At 42.0% G+C, this 22,667-nt stretch overlaps 1 protein-coding gene across 3 annotated transcripts in view; it reads right to left on the bottom strand.

Annotated features, from left to right (window-relative positions):
* Positions 1–22,667, bottom strand: part of GABRA2 (gamma-aminobutyric acid type A receptor subunit alpha2) — a 98,075-nt gene that overhangs the window by 14,514 nt on the left and 60,894 nt on the right. For all 3 annotated transcript variants that reach the window (XM_077301883.1, XM_077301882.1, XM_077301884.1), the window contains exons 5-9: positions 20,409–20,629; positions 19,534–19,616; positions 13,519–13,662; positions 9,645–9,797; positions 3,148–3,350 (exon numbers count right to left, since the gene is read on the bottom strand). In XM_077301883.1, the coding sequence (XP_077157998.1) occupies positions 3,148–3,350; positions 9,645–9,797; positions 13,519–13,662; positions 19,534–19,616; positions 20,409–20,629 (804 nt within the window). The remainder of the gene's footprint in view (positions 1–3,147; positions 3,351–9,644; positions 9,798–13,518; positions 13,663–19,533; positions 19,617–20,408; positions 20,630–22,667) is intronic.

Raw genomic sequence — 22,667 nt, forward strand, 5'->3', positions numbered from 1 at the left:
AAAGCTGCCTGCGGATGCCCGATTAAGAAGTCAGCCTATGGACATTCTGAGGCTAGTATGCTCTCATCACATCTCAGAAGCTAAGCAAGATAGACCCTGGCTAATATTGGAATGGGAATACCAGGGTTGCTATGCATAGCCAGGGAATTCTTAGTGTGAGGAAGAGTGCTTGCACTCGAAAGCTCATGCCTTCAATAAATCTTTGTTGGTCTTAAAGATGCTGATGGACTCTGATTTTATTATGGACAATCAGGTCACTGTTGGACCCCATAGACCATTTACATAGGTCTCCATTGACAAGTTCACCCATCTGATCATTTGGTAACAGTCTTCTGCAGGCAACTGCAATTAGCAACTGAGGAGCAGTCGACAGGGATGAATTTGCCCCTGGCATTTCTTATTGAACAGGACTGCTTTCCAGAGCAAAGTTACCGTAAACCATTTCCTGCAGTATCACAGCTTTGCATGCCTTTAGGGTGATTGTATAAAAAAAATACAACCTTCAATGATTTTCCCCTCTCTTTGATAGCCTTGTCCATAAACCATAACTTCAAGATCTCTGCTAGGCCACTTTGGGCTTCAGAGTCTCTTCTGTATGTGAAAGGATTTATTGAGCTTTTCAAAAGAGCCCCATATCCCTTAAGCAGGGGAAAAAACTGAAGCAGCAGGTTGATGCAAAATGCTTCAAAATGTACACCTTTGGCCCCAGAGGTCTCATTATTTCTTTTTCCAGGTAGGTGTCTATCCATGTAAAGCTTCCTCATTTAAGTCAAATATTAATAGTATGTACTTTATGTGCAAATATTAACAATACTTCTTGCACCTCATGCAAAAAAAAGGTTATTTGGAGCAAACCGTAAGATCATGAAGAGAAGCAACAGCACCATACTAAGAGTAAAGTAGTAATCCTAGTTGTCTGTTTGCCAGCAGATTTCAGCATTTACTCTCTACAAAGCACTGCCAGTGGTTGTAGGTTCCCATGGACAAAAAGCTGCTGAGGGCAGGTTGCACGGTCTGCAGAGAGGGAACTGGGAGAAACTGTCCCACCTTGTTCTTGTGCCCATGGAGCTTTAGCTGAGATGATGAAATTTCCATAAGTGCAAGAATGGCAAAGGATGGTTGCACTCAGGTTCTCCTCCTACTCACTTCAGCCTCCTACCCCTTGTGCATGACTTGCTTCCATGTGCTGATGTTTCCTGATACTACTGTACCATTTATTTGTGATCCACCTCTAGGTAGCACATCAATATTCCAAATAAATACCCAGAGGGCTGCTTTGAGGAAGGGAAGAAAGTTCTGACCCTATGAGACACTTCCATTCATACAACCATAAGATCAAACGTTTGAAGTGAAAAAACCAAATATGTGATCCCAAGTTATAGACCAAGCACCTTAGGCAAGAGTTCTCACCAAGACTGGTTTTTGATTTCCTGCTTTTCTTTGTTTGTAGAAGGGGGGAGTTAACTTTCAACCACAAAATGTGAAGTGTGCAGTAAGATTCATGCCATGTGATTCTCCTGACTATATTTCTTGGTGCTGAGGGAGAACCATTAAACTGGTAACATTTAGTATGCTACTTTCATCTCAAGCAGGTCTACTCAGAATCCTAATCAGGCTTGTTCAATGGAGCCTACTGCTAGGAAACTGTAGTGAGGACTCCATTGCAAATTATTAAAAATCAACTGAAAAGGTGTTCCTAATAAATCAAGACAACAGAATTTTTTTAAAAATGTATGTAGATACTTATATCCTGCTTTTCCTCAGTTGGGACCAAAAGTGGCTTACAACTTCTACATGCTGGCTCTTTGTAAGTAAGATTTGTTAATTATATTTGTAAAAAGGTAAAGGTACAGGTATCCCATATGCAAGCACTGGGTCATGTCTGACCCTTGGGGTGACGCCCTCTAGCATTTTCATGGCAGACTCAATACGGGGTGGTTTGCCAGTGCTTTCCCCAGTCATTACCGTTTACCCCCCAGCAAGCAAGCTGGGTACTCATTTTACCAACCTCGGAAGGATGGAAGGCTGAGTCAACTTTGAGCCGGCTGCTGGGATCAAATTCCCAGCCTCGCCTTCTTAGTAAACGCTTTCCTCCTCCTCCCCTTCTCATACAGGGGCAAATGCCTTTTCTGGGACAATGTTTGCACTGATAATCTAAAGTAAAAACAAGATTGAAAGATTGGTTTTTCTTCAGAACCGTGAAGCTATCTGGGCCAGCTGCTAGCCATGGTCTCGTTGCGAGGGAAACGGGATCATTCCATGTCCATGGCCCTAAGTCTTTGGAGGAAGAAAAGAATAAAAATTTTACCATAGCCATATTATTATTATTATTATTATTATTATTATTATTATTATTATTATTATTATTATTATTATTATTATTATTATTATTATTATTATTATTATTATTATTATTATTATATTTATTTCCTACCACTTCCGAATCCAGTTTGTGGCAGGTTATATAATCCTCCATCTACCCAAAATGAACTAGTTTGTGTTCTTCCAGTGAAAACATTCATTTCAAATGGAACATTCCAAAAGGAACGTTCCAGAGCTAGGCTCTGAAGTGAGATTCATGACAGCTTTGCAGTCCTTCATAAGGAACGAGTAAGGTGATTTCTCTTACTATTCACCTAGCAGCCTGACACATGCCCTGGATACCAAAATCAGGTCTGGGATTTTATGATATCTTAAGCTATCTAAGCCAGCATAATGGGGGAGTTTGGCGTGAGACACTGGACTCCATTAAGCCCGATGAATGAATCTTCATTGGGAAACAGCTTTGAGTCCATTCATTTTCACATAAAGAACTGCTGTGAAGAATGCTTCACAAAAGCTGCCTAAGATTATTTTAGACATTTAATGGGTATACCTGGGCTTTGTGGAAAGCCCTGGAACAATATTTGTTTCTTCAGGAAGAGACCGATGGAGAAGGATGCCACATGTACAATTTAATTCCTGCTGAAATGTGTGTCCAAACTGTCAACTTCTCTTCCCATCTGCTCTGGGCTTTAATCTACTCCGTCTTTATATTGGTTTAAGACTTCAATTATTTTTCGGCAACAGAAGCTATCAAAAGGAGATGTCGCCAAATTGATTTCTTAGAACTGGGAGGCACTTTAAAGATGTCTCATTATCACTCACCTTATCGTTGACCACGCTTTTCCCATCCCAGGCCCATCCTCTTTTCGTGAAGTAATTTACGGTGGCAAACTCTATCAAGGCAGAAAACACGAATGCGTAACAAACAGCGATGAACCAGTCCATGGCTGTAGCATAGGCTACTTTGGGCAGGGAATTCCGAGCACTGATGCTCAGAGTTGTCATTGTCAATACAGTAGTTACTCCTGCATGGGGAAATATGGAAGAAGGGGAGAAAAAACATGGGCCAGGGTTAATTCAGGAAGTCTGAGAAAAGGGGTGCTGATCACAGGGAGCTCACAGCATGATTACAAATGACTTGCCTAGAATAATGTCATTTGACGAGCTGGGCTGTCAACTGTGCATGACTGGCACAAATGGTGCTCCTGAAGTCCAGTGTAATCAGTGTTATCAAACCAAGCTTTCTGCCTTTGGGGGCTTTTCAACAGACCGGATCCTGATCTATGGGGCCTAATTTCATGTTATGGATTTTTCCAAGCCAATGCAGTAAGTGTTTTCCCAGAAGGTTAAAAAAAAAAACAACCACCCATTTTTAGCTGTTGAAAGCCTTGGTCAATTTCATTTTCGATTCTCTGGAGTGTACATGCAGAGTATGAGTTTGTATGGGAGCGTCCTAGAAGCCCAAGCAACTTCCAAAAGTAGGCTGTGATGTGATAGATTAGAAAGCTGCTTTTTTCCTGCTCCTCCTCATGCAGCCAGCTGGGTGACCTTGGGCTCGCCTCAGCACTGATAGGGCTGTTCTGACCCAGCAGTGATATCAGGGCTCTGTCAGCCTCACCTCCCTCACAGGGTGTCTGTTGTGGGGAGAGGAAAGGAAAGGCAATTGTAAGCCACTTTGAGGCGGTGTTCCTTACTCTGGAACTGGGAGCAGAGGGTGACTGTAGGGGTTTTGCAGGGGGCAGTGCTCTTCCCCACACTGCTTAACATTTGTGCCCTCTGGCACAGCTAGTTTGGAGCTATGGGCTAGGTTATCACCAATAAGGCCATCTGCGGTCAGGGGCCCACTTATCTGAAGGATTGCTTGCCTCCTTATACCCCCTGTAGGGCGCTTCACTCAGTGGGAGCTAATATACAGGTAGTCCTTGGCCTGAGGGAAGTTCACCTGGCCTCAAGCTGGAATGGAGTGAGTTTTAGCTGAATGAGAGTCACTGAGCCTGTAGGAAACTCAGTGGGAGGTAGCTAGTTTGGCATAGACTGAAGTCGAAGTTGTTGGACATTTCGCTAACAGGGACTATCAAAAGATAAAACATCTTAGATCCAAGTTTTAGATATGAAAAGAAACCTGCAAGTAAGCTGTGGCCATTATAGGTATCCATTGTCTCACTCAACTCAGCTGAAAAGAAGGAGAAGAAGAAAGAGAAGGGAAAGAGTTGGTTCTTACACTTGCCTTCCCTTCCTGTCCCTACATCAGACATCAGAGGTAGGTAGGGCTGATAGAGCTCTGAGGGAACTGTGACTGTCCCACGGGCACCCTGTGGGGTAGGTGGGGCTGATAGAGCTCTGAGGGAACTGTGACTGTCCCACGGGCACCCTGTGGGGTAGGTGGGGCAGATAGAGCTCTGAGGGAACTGTGACTGATCCATAGGTGGGGCTGATAGAGCTCTAAGGGAACTGTGACTGACCCACGGTCACCCAGCTGGTTGCATGGGGAGGAGTAAGGAATCATTCTCTTGCATGAGGAGGAGTGGGGATTACATTCTGCTGCTCTCAAACACTACATTATGCTGGCTTTCAAAAGAAGAAATAGATGTGAGTGTTATCAGCATACTGATAACATCTCATTACAAATCTTCAAACAACCAGTCCTGGCACTTTCTACTAGGAGGGACTGAGAGAGGAAGTGTGATCAATTGCAACAGTGATGGAAAAATACAGACGTGTGACCACAAGCTGCCCAGCCCCTCCTGCCCCACTTGATCTGGCTGCAAGCTGCCACCCAAGGCCACCTTAATCTGCCTGGCCAGGGGCCAGGGGAGGGGGCCCTTTCAAGGCCTGTTCTTAGGAACGGGCTTTAAAGCTAGTTACAATATAAAATATATAACCAAGTTGATATTCTGACCAATTGGGCCATCCTCCTAAATACTAAGGCAGCAGAAATGCTGTCTGAAGCTGTCTGCCCATGAGGCTGGGAGTTCAATCCCAGCAGCCGGCTCAAGGTTGACTCAGCCTTCCATCCTTCCGAGGTCGGTAAAATGAGTACCCAGCTTGCTGGGGGGTAAACGGTAATGACTGGGGAAGGCACTGGCAAACCACCCCGTATTGAGTCTGCCATGAAAACGCTAGAGAGCGTCACCCCAAGGGTCAGACGTGACCCGGTGCTTGCACAGGGGATACCTTTACCTTTACCTAAATACTAATATTTAAATTTTTAATCCAATCAGTCACAGCTGGGGAGAGTTCAAAGGGCTCTGTCACATCATCTTGGAAAACATAACACTCACATTCCTGTGACAAATAGAAAACTGTCTGGCAGCGTGTGCACGATTGCCTTCAGGTCCTGGTATTTTGCCCTGTTTAAACAACAAGTCTGCATAACTGCTAAAGACTGTTTGTATTCTATTATCCATCCTTCACAGTTTACGTGGCAGGCCAAATCCTGCAGGCCTGCTGTTGTTGTTTATCAGGTTACGGGTATTGGGTGGAATTGATTGCATCCATGTTCACAGCCATTCATGGGTTGGACTAGATGACCCATGAGGTCCCTTCCAATTCTATGATTCTATGATTCCCTAGAACAGGCTTCTCAACCAGGGCTCTGTGAAAACCTTGGGGTTTGTTGACAGCCTTGGAAGGGCTTTCTGAATGGATGGGAGTTAATTATTTTTAATACATTTTTTTAATATATTTTTTTTAATTTGTGAATCATTTATTGGGTGATGGTCCCGGAGGGGGTGGGAAGGGGAGGGGTCCTCAGTATGTGCACAGCTCTACTTCCAAACCATATTCTGTACCATCACACCACTTCTGGAGTTTTTCGAAGCCTGAAGAATGTTTCAGGGGTTTCTCAATGGTAAAAAAGTTGAGGAAGGCTGCCCTAGACTGAAATGTTGTAATTTCTGGATTTGTGCTGATCCAATTGCTGGGTGTTGGGATCTAGTCTAGATAGGCCCTTGTCAGCCATGCCTGTGTGGATGGGAAATTCTGTTTTCAATGATCTTTCTATATTCACGAAGAATGTCCAAATGGTGTCTGCACCTTAGAAAAAATAAAATCAGACTGGAATCCTGAACTGAGCAAATTTTGTGCCAGCTCCATGCCTAGTCCCTAAAGATTCAAATGTGTTTCAAATGCATATTCTAGGAAGACTATAGTCAAAATTCATCCAATTAGCAACACTGCAACTTTGTGCACAGGATAATTGGAAGCAAAACAAAGACAACAAATCATTCAGTCATAACACACCACAGACACTTTAGGTCAGTCACATCAAACAAATGCCATAAATGAAAGGAGCTGGAGAGCTTGATTATTAAAACTGCTTCACCGCTCCAAGTTCTTAAATGTAACCTACTGATTAAGTGCATTACGTGAGCAGCATGAAACAGGGAAAGACAACAGCTCTGAGAGGAGACATATTCTGTCACCTAGAACATTTTTTTAAATCTGACACTGGACGTGCTCTAACATAAAGAGTGAATTTATTCATGTGCATAATGTAGGGGATTAGTATGAAAATTTGCACAGAGCAGTTCACATTAGGCCCTGGTCTGATTCCATAGAGTTTCCTTACATGTCTGAATATACCGTGTATGACTGTTCTCCTAGTAATGCTGTTGGGACCCATTTCTGACCCACTTGCCAACCCCGGGGAAGCAGCCTGGACTTCCTCTTGCATGTGCACTGAGATATCTGTTGTCACAAGAACTGCCACGGTAATCTACCCAGAGTACAAAGAGAAACCTAGAAGTTTCTCCCACACAAAATATTTAAGGAAATCAAGCAAAAATAATTTGGGCAACATTTTCTAAAGCGGGGTTTCACATAGGAATCTGCTCAAGTGTAGTAGCCAAACTGTTTCAAGGAAAATCAAAATAATTTTCATAAAACAAACTCATTCATTCATTCATTCATTTGGATTTATATACCTGCCCTTCCTGGATACTGGATCAGGGCGGTTTACAGCACATAAATTATATTAAAACATTAATAATTAAAGTGGTTAAAACAATTTAAAATTATAAAGTGCATAGGATTCAGAGAGTGCAAGTATAAGCTTACTTGCAGATATATTGTATACCTGTTATCCCATCTATTCCAGGGAGGAGTATTCTTTGGGGCTTTTGTGTGAACAGGGCAGTTCAAAGTTGTTCTGTAAATCATTGGCTCCAACCAAATGCCTATGGAAGAGCTCTGTTTTACAAGCCCTTTGGAAGTGTGACAGCTCCTGATGGGCCTGGAGATATTCTGGGAGCTCATTCCACCAGACTGGGGCCAGGGCTGAAAGGGCCCTGGTGGAGGCTAAATGTACATCTTGGGGGCCAGGGACCACCAGCTGGTTAGAATTGGCAGCGCACAGAGATCTATGGGGGCATCTTGAGAAGAGGCTGCACATATCTAAGAAGCAAACTACACAAGAAACATCTGTGACTGGATCTCCCTATGAGGTGTTTTGTTGTTTTTGTTGTTGAGAGCCAGTTTGGTGTAGTGATCAGGAGTGTGGACTTCTAATCTGGCATGCCGGGTTCGATTCTGTGCTCCCCCACATGCAACTAGCTGGGTGACCTTGGGCTCGCCAAAGCACTGATCAAGCTGTTCTGACCGAGCAGTGATATCAGGGCTCTCTCAGCCTCACCCACCTCACAGGGTGTCTGTTGTGGGGAGAGGAATGGGAAGGCGACTGTAAGCCACTTTGAGCCTCCTTTGGGTAGGGAAAAGCGGCATATAAGAACCAACTCTTCTTCTTCTTCTTCTTCTTCTTCTTCTTCTTTTAATCAAGTATCCCTAATGGGATCAGGACTGTGGTACATTTTTTCTCCTAGTCATACACATACAATACAGAACAGCTATTTGCCCACTGAAGAAAAACATGCAGGCATTAAAAATTAGTCCACTGGGAGATGGTCAGTTAGCATTTTAACACTTAAGTTTGGACAGCTAAAGCCTGGGCAGGTAGTGAGGGAGCAGCATTTGGTGTTTGGGCAAAGGGGTAGAAGAAGAAGAGTTGGTTTTTATACCCCACTTTTCACTACCAAGAGGAGTCTCAAAATGACTTACAATCACCTTTCCCTTCCTTTCCCTCAAGACATCCTTAGACAGCTCTAAGAGACCTGCTCCAATAGAACTGTGACTGGTCCAAGGTCACCTAGCTGGCTGCATATGGAGGCTTGGGGAATCAAATCCAGTTCTCCAGATTGAACACCTCCGCTCTTTAACCACTCTATCATGCTGGCTCTCATAACAAAGAGTCTGCCTTGATCTGCCCCCCCCCATATACATATGTACTGTTTAAAAACTAGCCCTCCACTTATCCATGTCCACTGCTTATGCTTTCCTCAGTTGTATCATTCATGTACATGTTCAGTTTTATAAAGGAAACCATCTTGTCTCTATTAGTTTCCTCCATACCTCAGTTAGCAGCTTGTGGGGCACCGGCATTATACCCAAGCCAGGTTTTCTCTCTCCTTGAACTTTGTGTTCCCCTGGGATCTCCCAGTGTGTTCAGGATGGTGTGACAGTGATAGAAAACCCTTAGACTGGTATCTTAACACCAAGCAATTGTCACAGGATTTTGAGGTGTTACAATAGAGAGTTATTCTCTCTTGCCCTGGAGGGACGCACCAGAACCAATGGGATGAAATTAATTCAAAAGAAATTTTGTCTCAACATTTGGAAAAAGTTCCTGACAGAGTGGTTTCTCAATGGAACAGTCTTCCGAGGGAGGTGGTGGGTTCTCCATCTTTAGAGATTTTTAAACAGAGGCTGAATAGCCATCTGACGGAGAGGCTGATTCTGTGAAGGCTCAAGGGGTGGCAGGTTACAGTGAATGAGCAATAGGGTTGTGAGTGTCCTGCATAGTGCAGGGGGTTGGACTAGATGACCCAGGAGGTCCCTTACAACTCTATTATTCTATGATTCTATGAATAGGGAGGAGTCTACAAACAGCAAGACCACATGAGTATCTGAAGAATATATTTATCAAGGAATGTGTATGTGTATATCTACCAGAAGACTATTCACTTTTAATATTATCTCTCTATTGACTTGTGTTTACAACAGAAAGATGAACTCGAAAATATTCACAATGATACATTTTTTAACATGAGTCATGCTTTTCTCCTCCCAAATTAGCCGAATATTGAATCTGCAGGCTTGTCTTTCATATGTTAATCCTCCTCTGCCTATTTCCCTGGAGGACTTTAGCCTAAAAGTTCCTCAAAAGAGAACAAAGAGAGGTGAACTTAGTGTAAGGTTGCTGGCACCTGAAAAGAAGGGCTGTATCTGTGCTAACACCAAATCCAAGTGTCCATCATAATACACACCAAAGACGGTTCTTGCGGGGACTGATTCTCTGTTCAGCCAGAAGGACACCTGGGATAGGATGACAGTCATGATGCAGGGGAGGTAGGTCTGGATCACAAAATAGCCAATCTTCCTCTTCAAATGGAAATGTGCAGTCATTACTTTGTATTCACCTAGAGGGTAACACAGTAGAACAAATAATGAATCATACGATAGGTCGTTTATATATTTTAATCTATTTATAATTTGATATATGTGACCACCCCTCTTAGCATAGCTGTCTTGGGATGGTTTGCAACAATTCGGTAAAACAATTAAATTCAGTAAACAATAAAAACAGCAAAAACAATTCACATTTAAAAGGAAGAAGAGAAGGAATTGGTTTTTATTCTCTGCTTTTTACTGCTTGAAGAAGTCTCAAAGGGGCTCTGCACAAATAAGCACCGAATTTGGCCACTTGGCCTGAAAAAGACAGGGTTTTGCCATTTAATAATTTGTCTAAGCAAGTCTCCTCTGAGCAGTCATGGGAGAATAAACTTAGCCCTTGGCTTTTTATGATAGGGACAGCGAAGGAGAACATGCCCTGTAGATACTGTCTCTCCCATTGTACATGGGCATAATCTTTCAGAGAAAGGGAATCTCTTATACTTGCCCTCAAGAATGGCTCTAGGTAGGGCTTCACATCTAGCCAATGTTAAAGCTCTTTTATTGGGATGGAGTTCAAAATAGTTAAGGGGCCGGTGACATAATACGCTCTTTTTCCACTGGGGCACTAAAACAGGGTGACTTACTTAAGTCTTGCTATCTGTCTACATCAGCCACCCTGTTTGACTATGCTTTTGGCTCATTCGTGATTTAACTTCAAAAGGTTGCTAGATGAGAAACCTATTTTCTTTCAGTAGATTTATTGGCCCCAACCAAACACCTGGTGGAAGAGCTCCATCGTACAGGCCCTTTGGAACTTGCAGGGACCACATCTGGGAGCTCATTCCACCAGGTCAGGGCCAAGACCAAGAAGGCCCTGGCCCTGGTTGAGGCCAAATGTACATCTCTCAGGACAGGGATTACCAGCCTGTTTTTATTGGTGGAGTGAACTGCTCTTTGGGCTTACAATCAGGCAGCCCCTCAGGTACTTCGGGCCCAGGCCACAAATGGCCTTGAAGATTTATACCAATACCTTGAACCTGATCTGAAATTCAACCAGGAGCCAGTGCAGCTGCCTGTGTACAGGCCAGATATGGGCCCTCCAAGGTGTTCCAGTGAGGACCCTTGCCACTGCATTCTGGACTACTTGTAATTTCCAGGTCAGGGACAAGGGCAGGCCCATGAACATGTCTATAATCCAATGCTTGTTTCTCTTTTTTAAAAAAAAAGCCTGCAATTTAACTGTACGAAACAAAAGTATTAATAAACCAAAGCTCTGTAAATTGGGATGTCCACATTTCAAAATCCCCAAAAGTTTCTTAATTCATGCTCAAAAATCTGTATGTGTCCACCATCTGGATCTACTTTTTTTACATTTTTTAAAGCTTTGAATCGCAGACCTATGGTGCCATATGAGCCTTACACTTCTGATATTCTCACAAAATGATTGACCTGGGCAGCTGCAGTTGAGAAACATTAAACTCTCATTAGAGCCAATTGTGTGGATCTTTGGAATCTGGCCTCAGCATCTACCTTGATTCTGAACATTAGTTTGCTACTGGACTGTTAGATTATTACATGGCCTAATAGAGTATGATCTGGCATGTTGCTATAATGAATTTAAAGTACTATCAATTTCTTCCTTCAGTGACCAAATTGTGCATGTTAAGTGTCATCAAGTCACTTCCGATTTATATTAACCCTGTGAATTAATGATCTCCAAAATGACTTTTCTTTAACAGCCTTGCTTAGATCTTGCAAACTCTGGCCCGTGGCTTCCTTGGTTGAGTCAATCCATCTCATCTGGGTCCTTCTCTAGCATTATCTTCTTTTTCACTTACTCTTATCTTCTCATAACGTGACCAAAGGACAAAAGCCTCAATTGAGTCATTCTAAGAGTTAAGGCTTGATTGGATGAAGGACCCACTTATTTGAGGTTTTGGGGAGGGTGGTCCATGGATATCCATAAAACTCTCCTTTAATACCACATTTCAAAGGAGTCAATTTTCCTCCTGTCGGCTTTCTTCATTTTCCACACCCATAATACTAATAAGGAATACTATGGTATGAACAATATTGATCTAGGTCACCAGCTTGGTTATCCTTACCCTGATGTTTTCTAGCTTCTTCATCACTGTCCCTCCTGTCAGTCTCCAAGAAAGCATTGAGATCTAGCCAGCAAAATATGCTGAGGATCCCCTGCCCCAAAGAGATCAAACTGGCCTCAACCAGGCCTGGTGGAATGCTCTGCCAACTGAGATCAGAGGCTGTGGGATCTCAGACAATTCTGCAGGGCTTGCAAGTCTGTTATTCCGCCAGGGCTATGTTTGGGGACTACTGGCCTCCTTGTCAGAGCCCACTGGCTGAGTAGCAATAGAACATCTTTGTAAGTCCTCACTCTCTCCCATGATAGGAAAGCGGGCAACCATAATACTGTTTTTAATGCTGTGACTTAATATATGTATTTAAAGTTGTATTTTATATGAATATTATATGTTTTATTCTATTGAAAACCACCCTGAATCTTATGAGACAGAGCGGTTAATAAATACAACAATAGCAATAACAATCATAGTTGTAGTCTCCCCTTTGGTTAATGATGGTGCCAAAGAACCGAAAATATGTGCTCCTAATCATGTCTGGTTTGTGTGCTGAAAATGCACCAAGTAAATCCTGCCCCAACTAGATCTCAGTGAGGGACATGCATCCAATAGGGAGAAGGAGCACCCCCACTGAGGGCTAATCACAGGTGTTTCCCATCCCTGTCCTCTTCCTCCTTCCTCATGACACTTCTGGGCACTTCGAAGGAGGAAGAACAAGCAGAATGTAAACCCCCGTGGCTGGGCCACCAAGCTTCCAGGTCAACTGCCCACCAGGGAGTGGGAGGGACCAACCCTTGCAATCCAGCTCCTGTAGCTGGAACACTGCATTCCCAGGCCTTCTGCCCACTAGGGAGTAGGGGAGGCCAGCTGTCCTGCTCTGCAGGAGCCCTCCTGCCCACCTCCTGCATCCATGCTCCACAACATCACGCTGGCCTCGCTCACTGGCTGGGCTGCCACACTCAGTAGGAGCCCTACTGCCTGCCACCCCTTTTAGAGCCATTTTTAAAATGGGCATTGATGGTAGTCTTTAATCATTTTAATTGCTTCATCATCACTCTTAAAGCTGTGTAATTCTTCAGTAGTCATTACTTTTGTCTTCTTGATGTTCAGCTGTAATTCTGTTTTGATACTTTCTGCTTTAATCTTTATCAGTAATCATATCAAGTGTTCACTATTTTCTGTCAGTAATGTGGTTAAAATTTCTTCCAGCAGTGTTCACTCCATTTTTTATCTAAATCTAATCCAGTTCTCTTTATGACATATTTAGCATACAGACTGGACAGATAGGGAGGTAAAATACATCCTTGTCCTAACACCTCGGTCAGTTGGAAACCAATCTCTTTCTTGACATTCTGTCCAAGCAGCAGCCTCTTGTCAAGAGTATAGGTGATACGTCAAAACAGTCAGATGTTGTGGTAAACCCATTAACACCAACCATAGCTTTTCACAAACTAATCAAATCCATATTAAGTAGAGGGCCTAACATGGGAAACAAAGCCCAAAGAGAAAAAAAACAGAAACCGAATATAAACATATGCAAGTATCTAAACATTAGAGCCCACGCACAACATGACACTGTTGGTACATATTCTTTTAAAAAAACACCAATTGTTTTTACCACCCTGGGTCTGTTATACAACTTACTAACCTGTACTTGATTTACTTGTTTCCTGTCCAACTGTTTGACCTAAAAGATCATACTGATTGAGTCTTGAACCATCTGGGGCCACCTCTACTGAATTAGATGCATTGTAAGTCCACTGGTATGTCACTTCTGAAATCGTATATGCATCTGCAGTGGAGGGGAAAAGATGAAGTTTGATCAGAGCCAAAGGACAGATATGTGTTTGGTATGAGCCTCCCAAGACAATCAATAAAGCCTCTGGATTAGACACACTCCCTAACCTTTTATCTTGGCTATGTAAGAACATACATGAAGGGTGAAATCTCAACCAGATTCATAAATGGAAACATAAATAGACTGGGTGCAGTTCTGTTTGTGAAAGATCTTGTGCAACACCTAGCACATTCCTCATTAAATAGTATAGTGTCCAGAAATGGCTGCATAAGAACTTTCACAAGGGCTCCAGTGGAAATGAGGGCAATTTGTGTTGGATCCAATTTCAGGTTGCATCCAAATGCCTTCTGCTCTGCTAAGTGCCTTGAGGACCTATATGGGTAGAGAGGCCATTTAAGTCCACAAAATAAGTTGCATAATAAGTAAATGCCAGCCTTAACTGAGTTTGAAATATAATTATACCACAGAGGGCCTTCTTTTGTGACTCATGGGACGTAGTGATGAGGATGCTTGCTTAGGTTAAAAGCCTGAATCCCGACTCTGACAAGAAAGCTCAGTGGGTAACTTTGAAGCTAGAGTGAGTGTAAGTTAAAAAGTTCTTGCATAGAGTCATGCGAATGCTTTGTTTTGCTCAAAGAACTCCATTGTCTAACTGCTTGCATTTCTCCAGAAACTGCAAAAAGTAGCAACACTGTTGCTCCCATCTCTCTGCAGCACATGAAGAAGGTTGAACTGGGGTTAAAGCTCCTGTCAATTCATATATAACATTGCTCTACTAAACGATGCTATTTCATATGATATATTAAATAATGATAATGCCCTGGAAAAAATAATCCTACATATACTTTGATTGCTTGCCACTAACTGCAAAGATGGAGTCAGGTGAGTAGCTGTTTTGCTCTGAAACAGCAGAACAAAATTTGAGACCAGTGGCACCCCTTAAGACGAACAAAGTTTTATTCAAGGTATAGCAATTCAAAGACAAATAGGAACAACATTAGTTTATAACAAACTTTCTACAATATTTTACCTTTGAGAAACAAAGTCCCAAAGCGGCTTACAATTGCCTTCCCTTCCTCTCCCCACAACAGACACCCTGTGAGGTCAGTGGGGCTGAGAGCTCTGATATTACAGCTCTGTGAGAACAGCACTATCAGGGCTGTGACCAGCCCAAGGTTACCCAGCTGGCTGCAGGTGGAGGAGTGGGGAATTCAAACTGGGCTTGCCAGATTAGAAGCCTCTGCTCATTATACCAAAGGCTTCTATTCTGCCCTGTCTCGGCTGACTCAGGGAGGATTACAACATACTTAAAATTACATAAAATATTAAAATACAATCTTAAAACTAACTTACATTAAAATTTAAGAATAAGTTAACCTTTTATGTCACTCATAAAAAATTCTAGCCTGGGATTGGGATGTGCAAGATGTAATTTCCCCCCAAAGAGCCATTGGCAGATGCAAATGAAGGCAGAGAGGTCTATGAATTCAGATGTCAGCTCTTTTTAGGCCTCAGACATAGGCCTGGTGGAATAGCGCAGCCTTTCAAGCCTTGGGGAACTGTCCGAGGTCCTGCAGGGCTCTGATATCATTTGGCAGAGCATTCCACCAGGCTGGAGCCAGGGCTGAAAATGCTCTGGCTCTGGCTGAGGCCAGGTTGATCTCTTTGGGGCCAGGGATCCTGAGTAGATAGGCCTTAATGCCTTTGGGAAGTCCTGACCCCCTTGCAGAAAAGCTGGAGTAAAAACGGGACAGATACCAAATGAAGTTGGTTAAAGCTGGTGAATCAGTTGGGTTCCTTCCTGGGAAAGCCAGACCTGGCCATTGTTATCGATGCTCTTATTACATCCAGTTTACCTGACATCTGGTTTAGATTACTGTCATTTGTTCCACTTTGGTCTGTTCTGAAGACTTTGGAAATACGAGTTGGTTCAGAATGCAGCTGCCAGAGTTCTGATGGGTAAAGGTTACTGGGAAAGTGCGTTACAAGTATTGAAGGATTTGTTGCTGCCAATTTCTTTGTTGGATCAATTCAACATGCTGGCTTGTACTTTCAAAGCACTAAATTTCTTGGAGTTGGACATTTTAATTGTCTGCCATACAAACTTGGCTGATTGTTGAAATATTTTGTCAGAAGTAGTGGTGCGCATTTGGCAGAAACCAAGCTGTAGAAATACCCCACAAATACCTTAATTTTCAGGCATTAAGCCAATACAGATCAGAGAATCTGATTGGCTACCAGTATAGCTGAGCCTGAATAAAGTTGATTTTTTTTTAAATTTGCTTTTATTCAGATATATTAAGCTTTACCAAAGAGCATCTGAAGTGGCAGGAGGTGGGAGCTGAGGGTTCTGTGCAGCTTGGTTTAAACTGAACTACAAAAGGAGCCCGTCCAGGATTAGGTGAGAGCTGAGTTTTTAAAATCAGCATTTTTGCTCTCAAGTTTATTGATATGAAAAAAAAATTGGGATTTCCAGAAAATCCTGTATCTGAATATCTGGGATTTTTTGGAAATAAAGAAATTTGGTGGGGTCCAATATAACTGAACCAAAAAATGCAGCTTTTGTTTTGCATACACCTAATCAGAAGTCCTATTATGTATGCTCTTGTTCTCAGAAATGAGAGGGGGAGGGGGTTCTTCTGTATTGCTTTGGTCACAGAAAACTATCGCTACATCCATTTGCTCAGAACCTACTGGTGGAGTTTCAGGTGTCAGGTTAAGACACCAATTAATGACCCACCTGACGGTGGAGAGGGAAGGGTAGGGGGGTGAGTGGAGGATAAATTTTAGTATTGTTATGGTTTTAGGATGTTTTTATTGATGTTTGATTATGATGTTTTTATTGATGTTTATTTTATGCTGGAAACTGCCTCCAACCCATCCATGGGGATGTGCGGTATACAAACAACAACAACAGCAATGAGAATGTTCCTAAGCTTTTAGTGATGGTAATAATTTTTTTTTGTGATTTTGATGTCCATTATTTTCTTCTTCTGCTGCTGCTGTTATTGCTACTATTATTGACAGTTGCAATTTTAGTGCTGTTGGTTTTCATTTTAATTGTTTTGCTGTTTCTATTTATTCTAATACACTTAATACCAGATTGTGAACAGAACCTTTTAATGAGGTAATATATTAAATAAGTGAATAATGATTATCAGCATTCAGCCTCAGGATTGAGGTCTAGAGGTGGAAGAAAGATCTGGCAGAGAGACATGGGCCCATTATGCACGGCCGCCGAAACGGCAATTTCGGATCACATGGAAAACGCAGAGGGGGAAGAAGCGAAGCAAACCAGTTATGCAGGGGAGGGGACACAATGGCGGCAAAACCCAGAGTAACCGATTATGCACACGGCGACCCCAACGCCGCTTCTGGTTGCGCCCCGGTCACCCGGAAGCTGCGCTTTCTTCCGCGTTTCGCTAACATGGCTTTTTCGGTGGCATGCACCAAATCTGCGGCCGGTTTCAGCCGGCTCCATGCGTTATCGGTGATTTTAGTCACCGCCATTCCGCCCCGAATGTGCGCTATCCCCCCCCCCGTGCATAATGGGCCAAAGAGAAGATCTACTTTGCACCCTGAGCTGTTCCTTCACTCCTATTTGTTTCTAATTTTTTTGTATGTGTGTATTGTTAGACCCTTGGGAGAAAAAACAGGATATAATGAATAATTAAAAATAATGAAAATGTCTCTGAATGCTGAATTTATGAACGTTCATCACAGACCCCACACATATACAACTGCCTACTTGGTAATGGGGTATACTTTCTAGATTATTTGTATGTAAGTGCTGTCAAGTTGCAATTGACTTATGAAACTAGAACTCGAGGCAAGTGAGAAGCAGAAAAGGTTTGTCATTGCCTTCCTCCACAGAGCCTTCCTTTGTGGTCTCTCATCCAAGCATTCACTTCTGAGATCTGACCAGATCAGGCAATGCCATGCTGCCTGCCCTCAAAGTGATTTGTAGAGAGATATAGTCTAAAAATCTCCCAGTAATTAAAGGACTATTTAGACTTTCCTTGCCCATCCAACTTTCTCTGTGCAGTTTTGAATCTCGCCCCAAACAAATTCTTATGTCTGACAGCATCTCTTTTTGGAGAAGATTAAAGGGATACTAATTAAATTAACAAAGGTCTTGTAGTAAGATCATAAGCAAATCAGTTTTCCAGAGATTGCTGATGGTGATCTACACTGCAGATAAATGGCTTCTTCTTAGACTTCTGGGCACTCCTGTGTTTGATAACTTCTGCACATGGAAATCAGAGATGGGTGGAAATTATTGGCACTAAAATCTAAACTACATTTCACATTTGGCATAGAATTAACTGGCATGTCATTGGATTATAGATAAATGCCATACGTATCTATTGGTGTGTGGGATGACTACTATAACAGCTGAAAACATACCTAGTTGTATGAAGATAGTTGTGATCACACCAAGCCCAACCCCTATGACATCACTGAACACCTCCCCCCCCCATGACATTGTCAGGCCCCACACAATGAGAGATTAGGCTTGGTGACTGTAGCCCCCTGGAATGTAGCCCCTGGATGTCTGGCCATCGGCCTGAAGGAAGGTGACTGTTGTTACCATTTATATCCACACTGTATCAGGTACAGATGCGGGTGCCAGATTTCTTAGCTGTACCGCTCTCCACTATTAAACCTGGTTAATACGTTGCGACAAAGAAGATAGAAGAAAACAATTGAGGCTTGTAGGGAAAGAATCTTTGTGAAACATGTTTCGTGTCAAGCTTCTCCAGGGGAATATCACTGTAATAATGTAATAATAAAAATAATATTCAATCCAAAATTGTATAAAACTAAAATACATTTAAGAGCCTCTTGTGGCACAGAGTGGTAAGGCAGCAGAAATGTTGTCTGAAAGCTTTGCCCATGAGGCTGGGAGTTCAATCCCAGCAGCCGGCTCAAGGTTGACTCAGCCTTCCATCCTTCCGAGGTCGGTAAAACGAGTGCCCAGCTTGCTGGGGGGTAAATGGTAATGACTGGGGAAGGCACTGGCAAACCACCCCATATTGAGTCTGCCATGAAAACGCTAGAGGGTGTCACCCCAAGAGTCAGGCATGACCCAGTGCTTGCACAGAGGATACCTTTACCTTTTAAAAAATACATTTAAAATATTTGAATAAAGAACAGATACACAGAGCGCATGCAGGGGATAATATGACCTATCAATGAAAAAGATAAAACAATATAGTTATACATACTTATATTACCCAATTGCAATTAATGTTGTGTTGCAAATGAAATAGCCTAAAATCCCTGACTTTCAGACTCTGAGTGTTACTTTCCCTTCTGTAAGTATTATACTACATGAGCTGTTTGGACATGTGTCAATCCTTGTCTATAGAAATGACTGCCAAAGAATATTTGCATTTAACCCTTTCGGGTATAAGGGTTCCAGTCTCAAAATACAAGCTGCTTCTTGTTAAATTATGTATTGAATATTGTTTTTATTTTTACATTATTACCATGATATTCCCCTGAAGAGGTTTGACATGAAACGTGTTGGGGCTTCATAAATATTAAAGATTCTTTCCCTACAAGCACCAATTGCTTTCTTCTGTTTTCTTTGTTGGACTTAGTGAGGCCCTTTTCTTCTTTCATTGGCACTCCATTCATTGTGAGAAAATTTGTGGTGAATTAGGCTGCAACCTGCTCTGAGAAAACAAGAACCCAGGGAGTTAGCTGTAGGATTAAAAGGGTGAGAAATAATACCCTCAGAATACATATAATGTGGTACATCTTTCCTGAAGCTTTGGCAAGGCTCAGTGAAACAATGTAGTGTTGAACTACATATGGCATTTACTAGCCAGAGGCTGCACATTTAGCCATGCTACTTACAGCTGCCAAATTTCAATGGGCATGAATGGGCATCCATAGGGAAGTCTTCTAAGTGCATTGGACATTCAGCCTGCACCGTAAGCCTGGAAGGCAAAATATGCACTTCAGTCTGCAACTGAGAAGTCAAGAAAAACAATTCAACAAAAACTAGCAGAGTTCATGCTGACTGCAGAGATAAAACTGTGATTATGGCCAACTAATTAAAATTTAAATCATCCTTCTTTCATCTTTTGTACATTATACCGTCTGTCACAGGATCCTGCCATAAAACTTTAAAGGAGCCACTTGAATGAAATGATTATGTCGTTCTAATTCGTCCTGTAAATTCCATAGGAATATAGAGCTGCTCGCTTAGGTCTCAAACATGCTTGCCATCATAGAAAATAAATCAGCACCTTTGTTGGGGTTGTTTGGACTGGTCAAACAATACTCCACAAATAGGGGAATCAAAGCAGAGACAAATTGTGAAGGTCAACATCATAAAAGCACCATTGTTACCTTAAGCTACCCACTCCACGGTCCAGAATTTGTACAGACTTTTAAGCTTTTTCTGGTGTTGAAGATAGCTGACTGTCTGCAACAGAAGCTCTGCATAAACCAATTTCACTGTGTGCTTGCAAAATATAGGCTATTTGAATGGCTGGTATGTGTGTATGTGTTGTTATACTGCTAAGAGCCTTGCGGGGAGGGATTCTTCACTGTATCTAGCACTTATGTGAAAAAGATAGCTTGCTCTGCCATCTTGGCTACCTCCTTAACATACAAGGAAAATATACTATGGATGAAGTGAAAGACTGATCAAAAGGGTTAATGACATGACACTAATATGTAAGAAACTGCCAGGAAAAGAAATGGAAAAGGATAAAGGGATGTACCTCATGGTATATAAGAGTGTGCCATCATCTTGGATTCGTAGCAGCTTGTTTGGCATTGTCATATTATGGGCTACTGACTTCTTTCCATTGTGAAAAAATGTATCTGGAGTCCAGATTTTACTGGCCATTAGGTTATTCAGTCGAAGAATGTTCATTGGACCCTTAAACTTTAGCCTCTCGTCTTTCCACTTTTGGCGAAAGAAAACGTCTATTGTATATTCCTGTGACAGAAAAATAAATAAATAAAAATGTCTTCAACACAATTATCATTCTTCTTTTTAAATATCACACAGCAGCATGTAGGCCACTTTGAGTTTAAAAAAGGGCAAGCGGTAGGGGAAAATAATAATTAACTAAATAAAAATATATATATACTTTTGTAGAAGTTCTGAATAATTTCAGTCAAGTGATACGTGTATCAGTGATAACAGGAGCCAAATCTATACAAGAAGTACATTTTCCTTTTCTGAAAATCTTGTTTGGTTCCATAACAAAGTATGACTCTCACACTGCATACGGGCAGCTTTGAAGACCCCATAGTCAGCATATTGCATTCCAAAGTTGGAGTTTTTTTGACTTTTCAATGCTTAATTTGTAGCGATTAAACATACACTTGAAACACCATTTCAACATGATGATATTCCACCTGGATAGTCCATTTAAAATTTCCAGGGCAACTGTTCCCTTAAAATCTCATCCCCTTCCATGTTATATCCTGAAGTTGTATCAGGTCATTCATGAATTCACTGGAAATTATCAACTCTCAATTTGTGAGGGAGGGGAGGCTTCTTTACACACAACCAAACCCACTGTTCTTTTTAGTGATTATCTGTAACTGTTCGAATATTAATAAACAATATCACAAAAGTACAAGCTGTGGATATGGCTGGCTACGAAGTAGAAACTCCTTGCTTCCTCTGTCTTCCCAAAGCTCCAAGAATGAATAAATCAATGGTTTAGCCCTGAGTGTCACAGGAGAATCAAAGCCAGTAATTAATTAGACTGACAACAATGGGCCAGAAGTACAATGATAGGATAAGCAGGGACTTTGCAGAAGAGAATTTATGGCTGAGTATCAGGGATTCCCGTATGAAACTAGCAATTGGCCAGGGGTGGGAGGGTTGGAGGGAGGACTTGCAGATTTAACCATAGAGTTTTGGCCAAATTCCAGAACCTCACTGGTGATATTATGTCACTTCAGGGAATGCTGGAAGTGACATTACCACAATTGCCTACAACACCAATTAACCCCAACACCACCACCCCACACACACACACACTCTTTTCCTCTCACCAGTCAACTAAACAGTGGTGAGAAAGACCAGCAAGGGACTTACAGCAGGTTCTTGTCAAGGGAGCATAATTCTGGAAGACCCATCAGTATGATGATGAAGAGGTCCATGAATAACTGAAACTTTGCAGAGGAGCTCGTTATGGGACACCGGCACAAGACATTGGGATGAAATATTAGGGCTTTACAAACACAGGTTTTCCAAACGTAAGTATTTTAAAGTTATTGCTTTGTTTTTTTATATAGTTTCTTAACTTACTGCAAAGTACAAGTCTGGTTTCCAAATTTAAATCAGCAGTCTATTCTAATATAATTCCTTTGCATACAGAAGTGTGTATAAATACTGTTTTCCTTGCATGTCAGAACAGAACTACAGATAAAGTAATATCTAAAAATGGGAAATAGTAAAAATAGCTAAATTAGGGCAGGACCCTACTCCTTAATGGAATTCTCAGTGGGATACGTACATGTACACATAACACACACAACTCTTACAATGTTGTCTTTGCTGTGTGTATTTACATCAGCAGGGGAGGAATATAATATAATGTATATATCTATATCTATAAGGTAAAGGTATCCCCTGTGCAAGCACCAGGTCATGTCTGACCCTTGGGGTGACGCCCTCTAGCGTTTTCATGGCAGACTCAATACGGGGTGGTTTGCCAGTGCCTTCCCCAGTCATTACCGTTTACCCCCCAGCAAGCTGGGTACTCATTTTACCGCCCTTGGAAGGATGGAACGTGAGTCAACCTTGAGTTGGCTGCTGGGATTGAACTCCCAGTCTCATGGGCAGAGCTTCAGACTGCATGTCTGCTTCCTTACCACTCTGTGCCACAAGAGGCTCTTCTATATCTATATCTATATCTATATCTATATCTATATCTATATCTATATCTATATCTATATCTATATCTATATCTATATCTATATCTATATCTATATCTATATCTATATCTATATCATTC

The sequence above is a fragment of the Paroedura picta genome, chromosome 10, assembly GCF_049243985.1.
Source record: "Paroedura picta isolate Pp20150507F chromosome 10, Ppicta_v3.0, whole genome shotgun sequence".
NCBI classification, from domain to species: Eukaryota; Metazoa; Chordata; class Lepidosauria; order Squamata; family Gekkonidae; genus Paroedura; species Paroedura picta.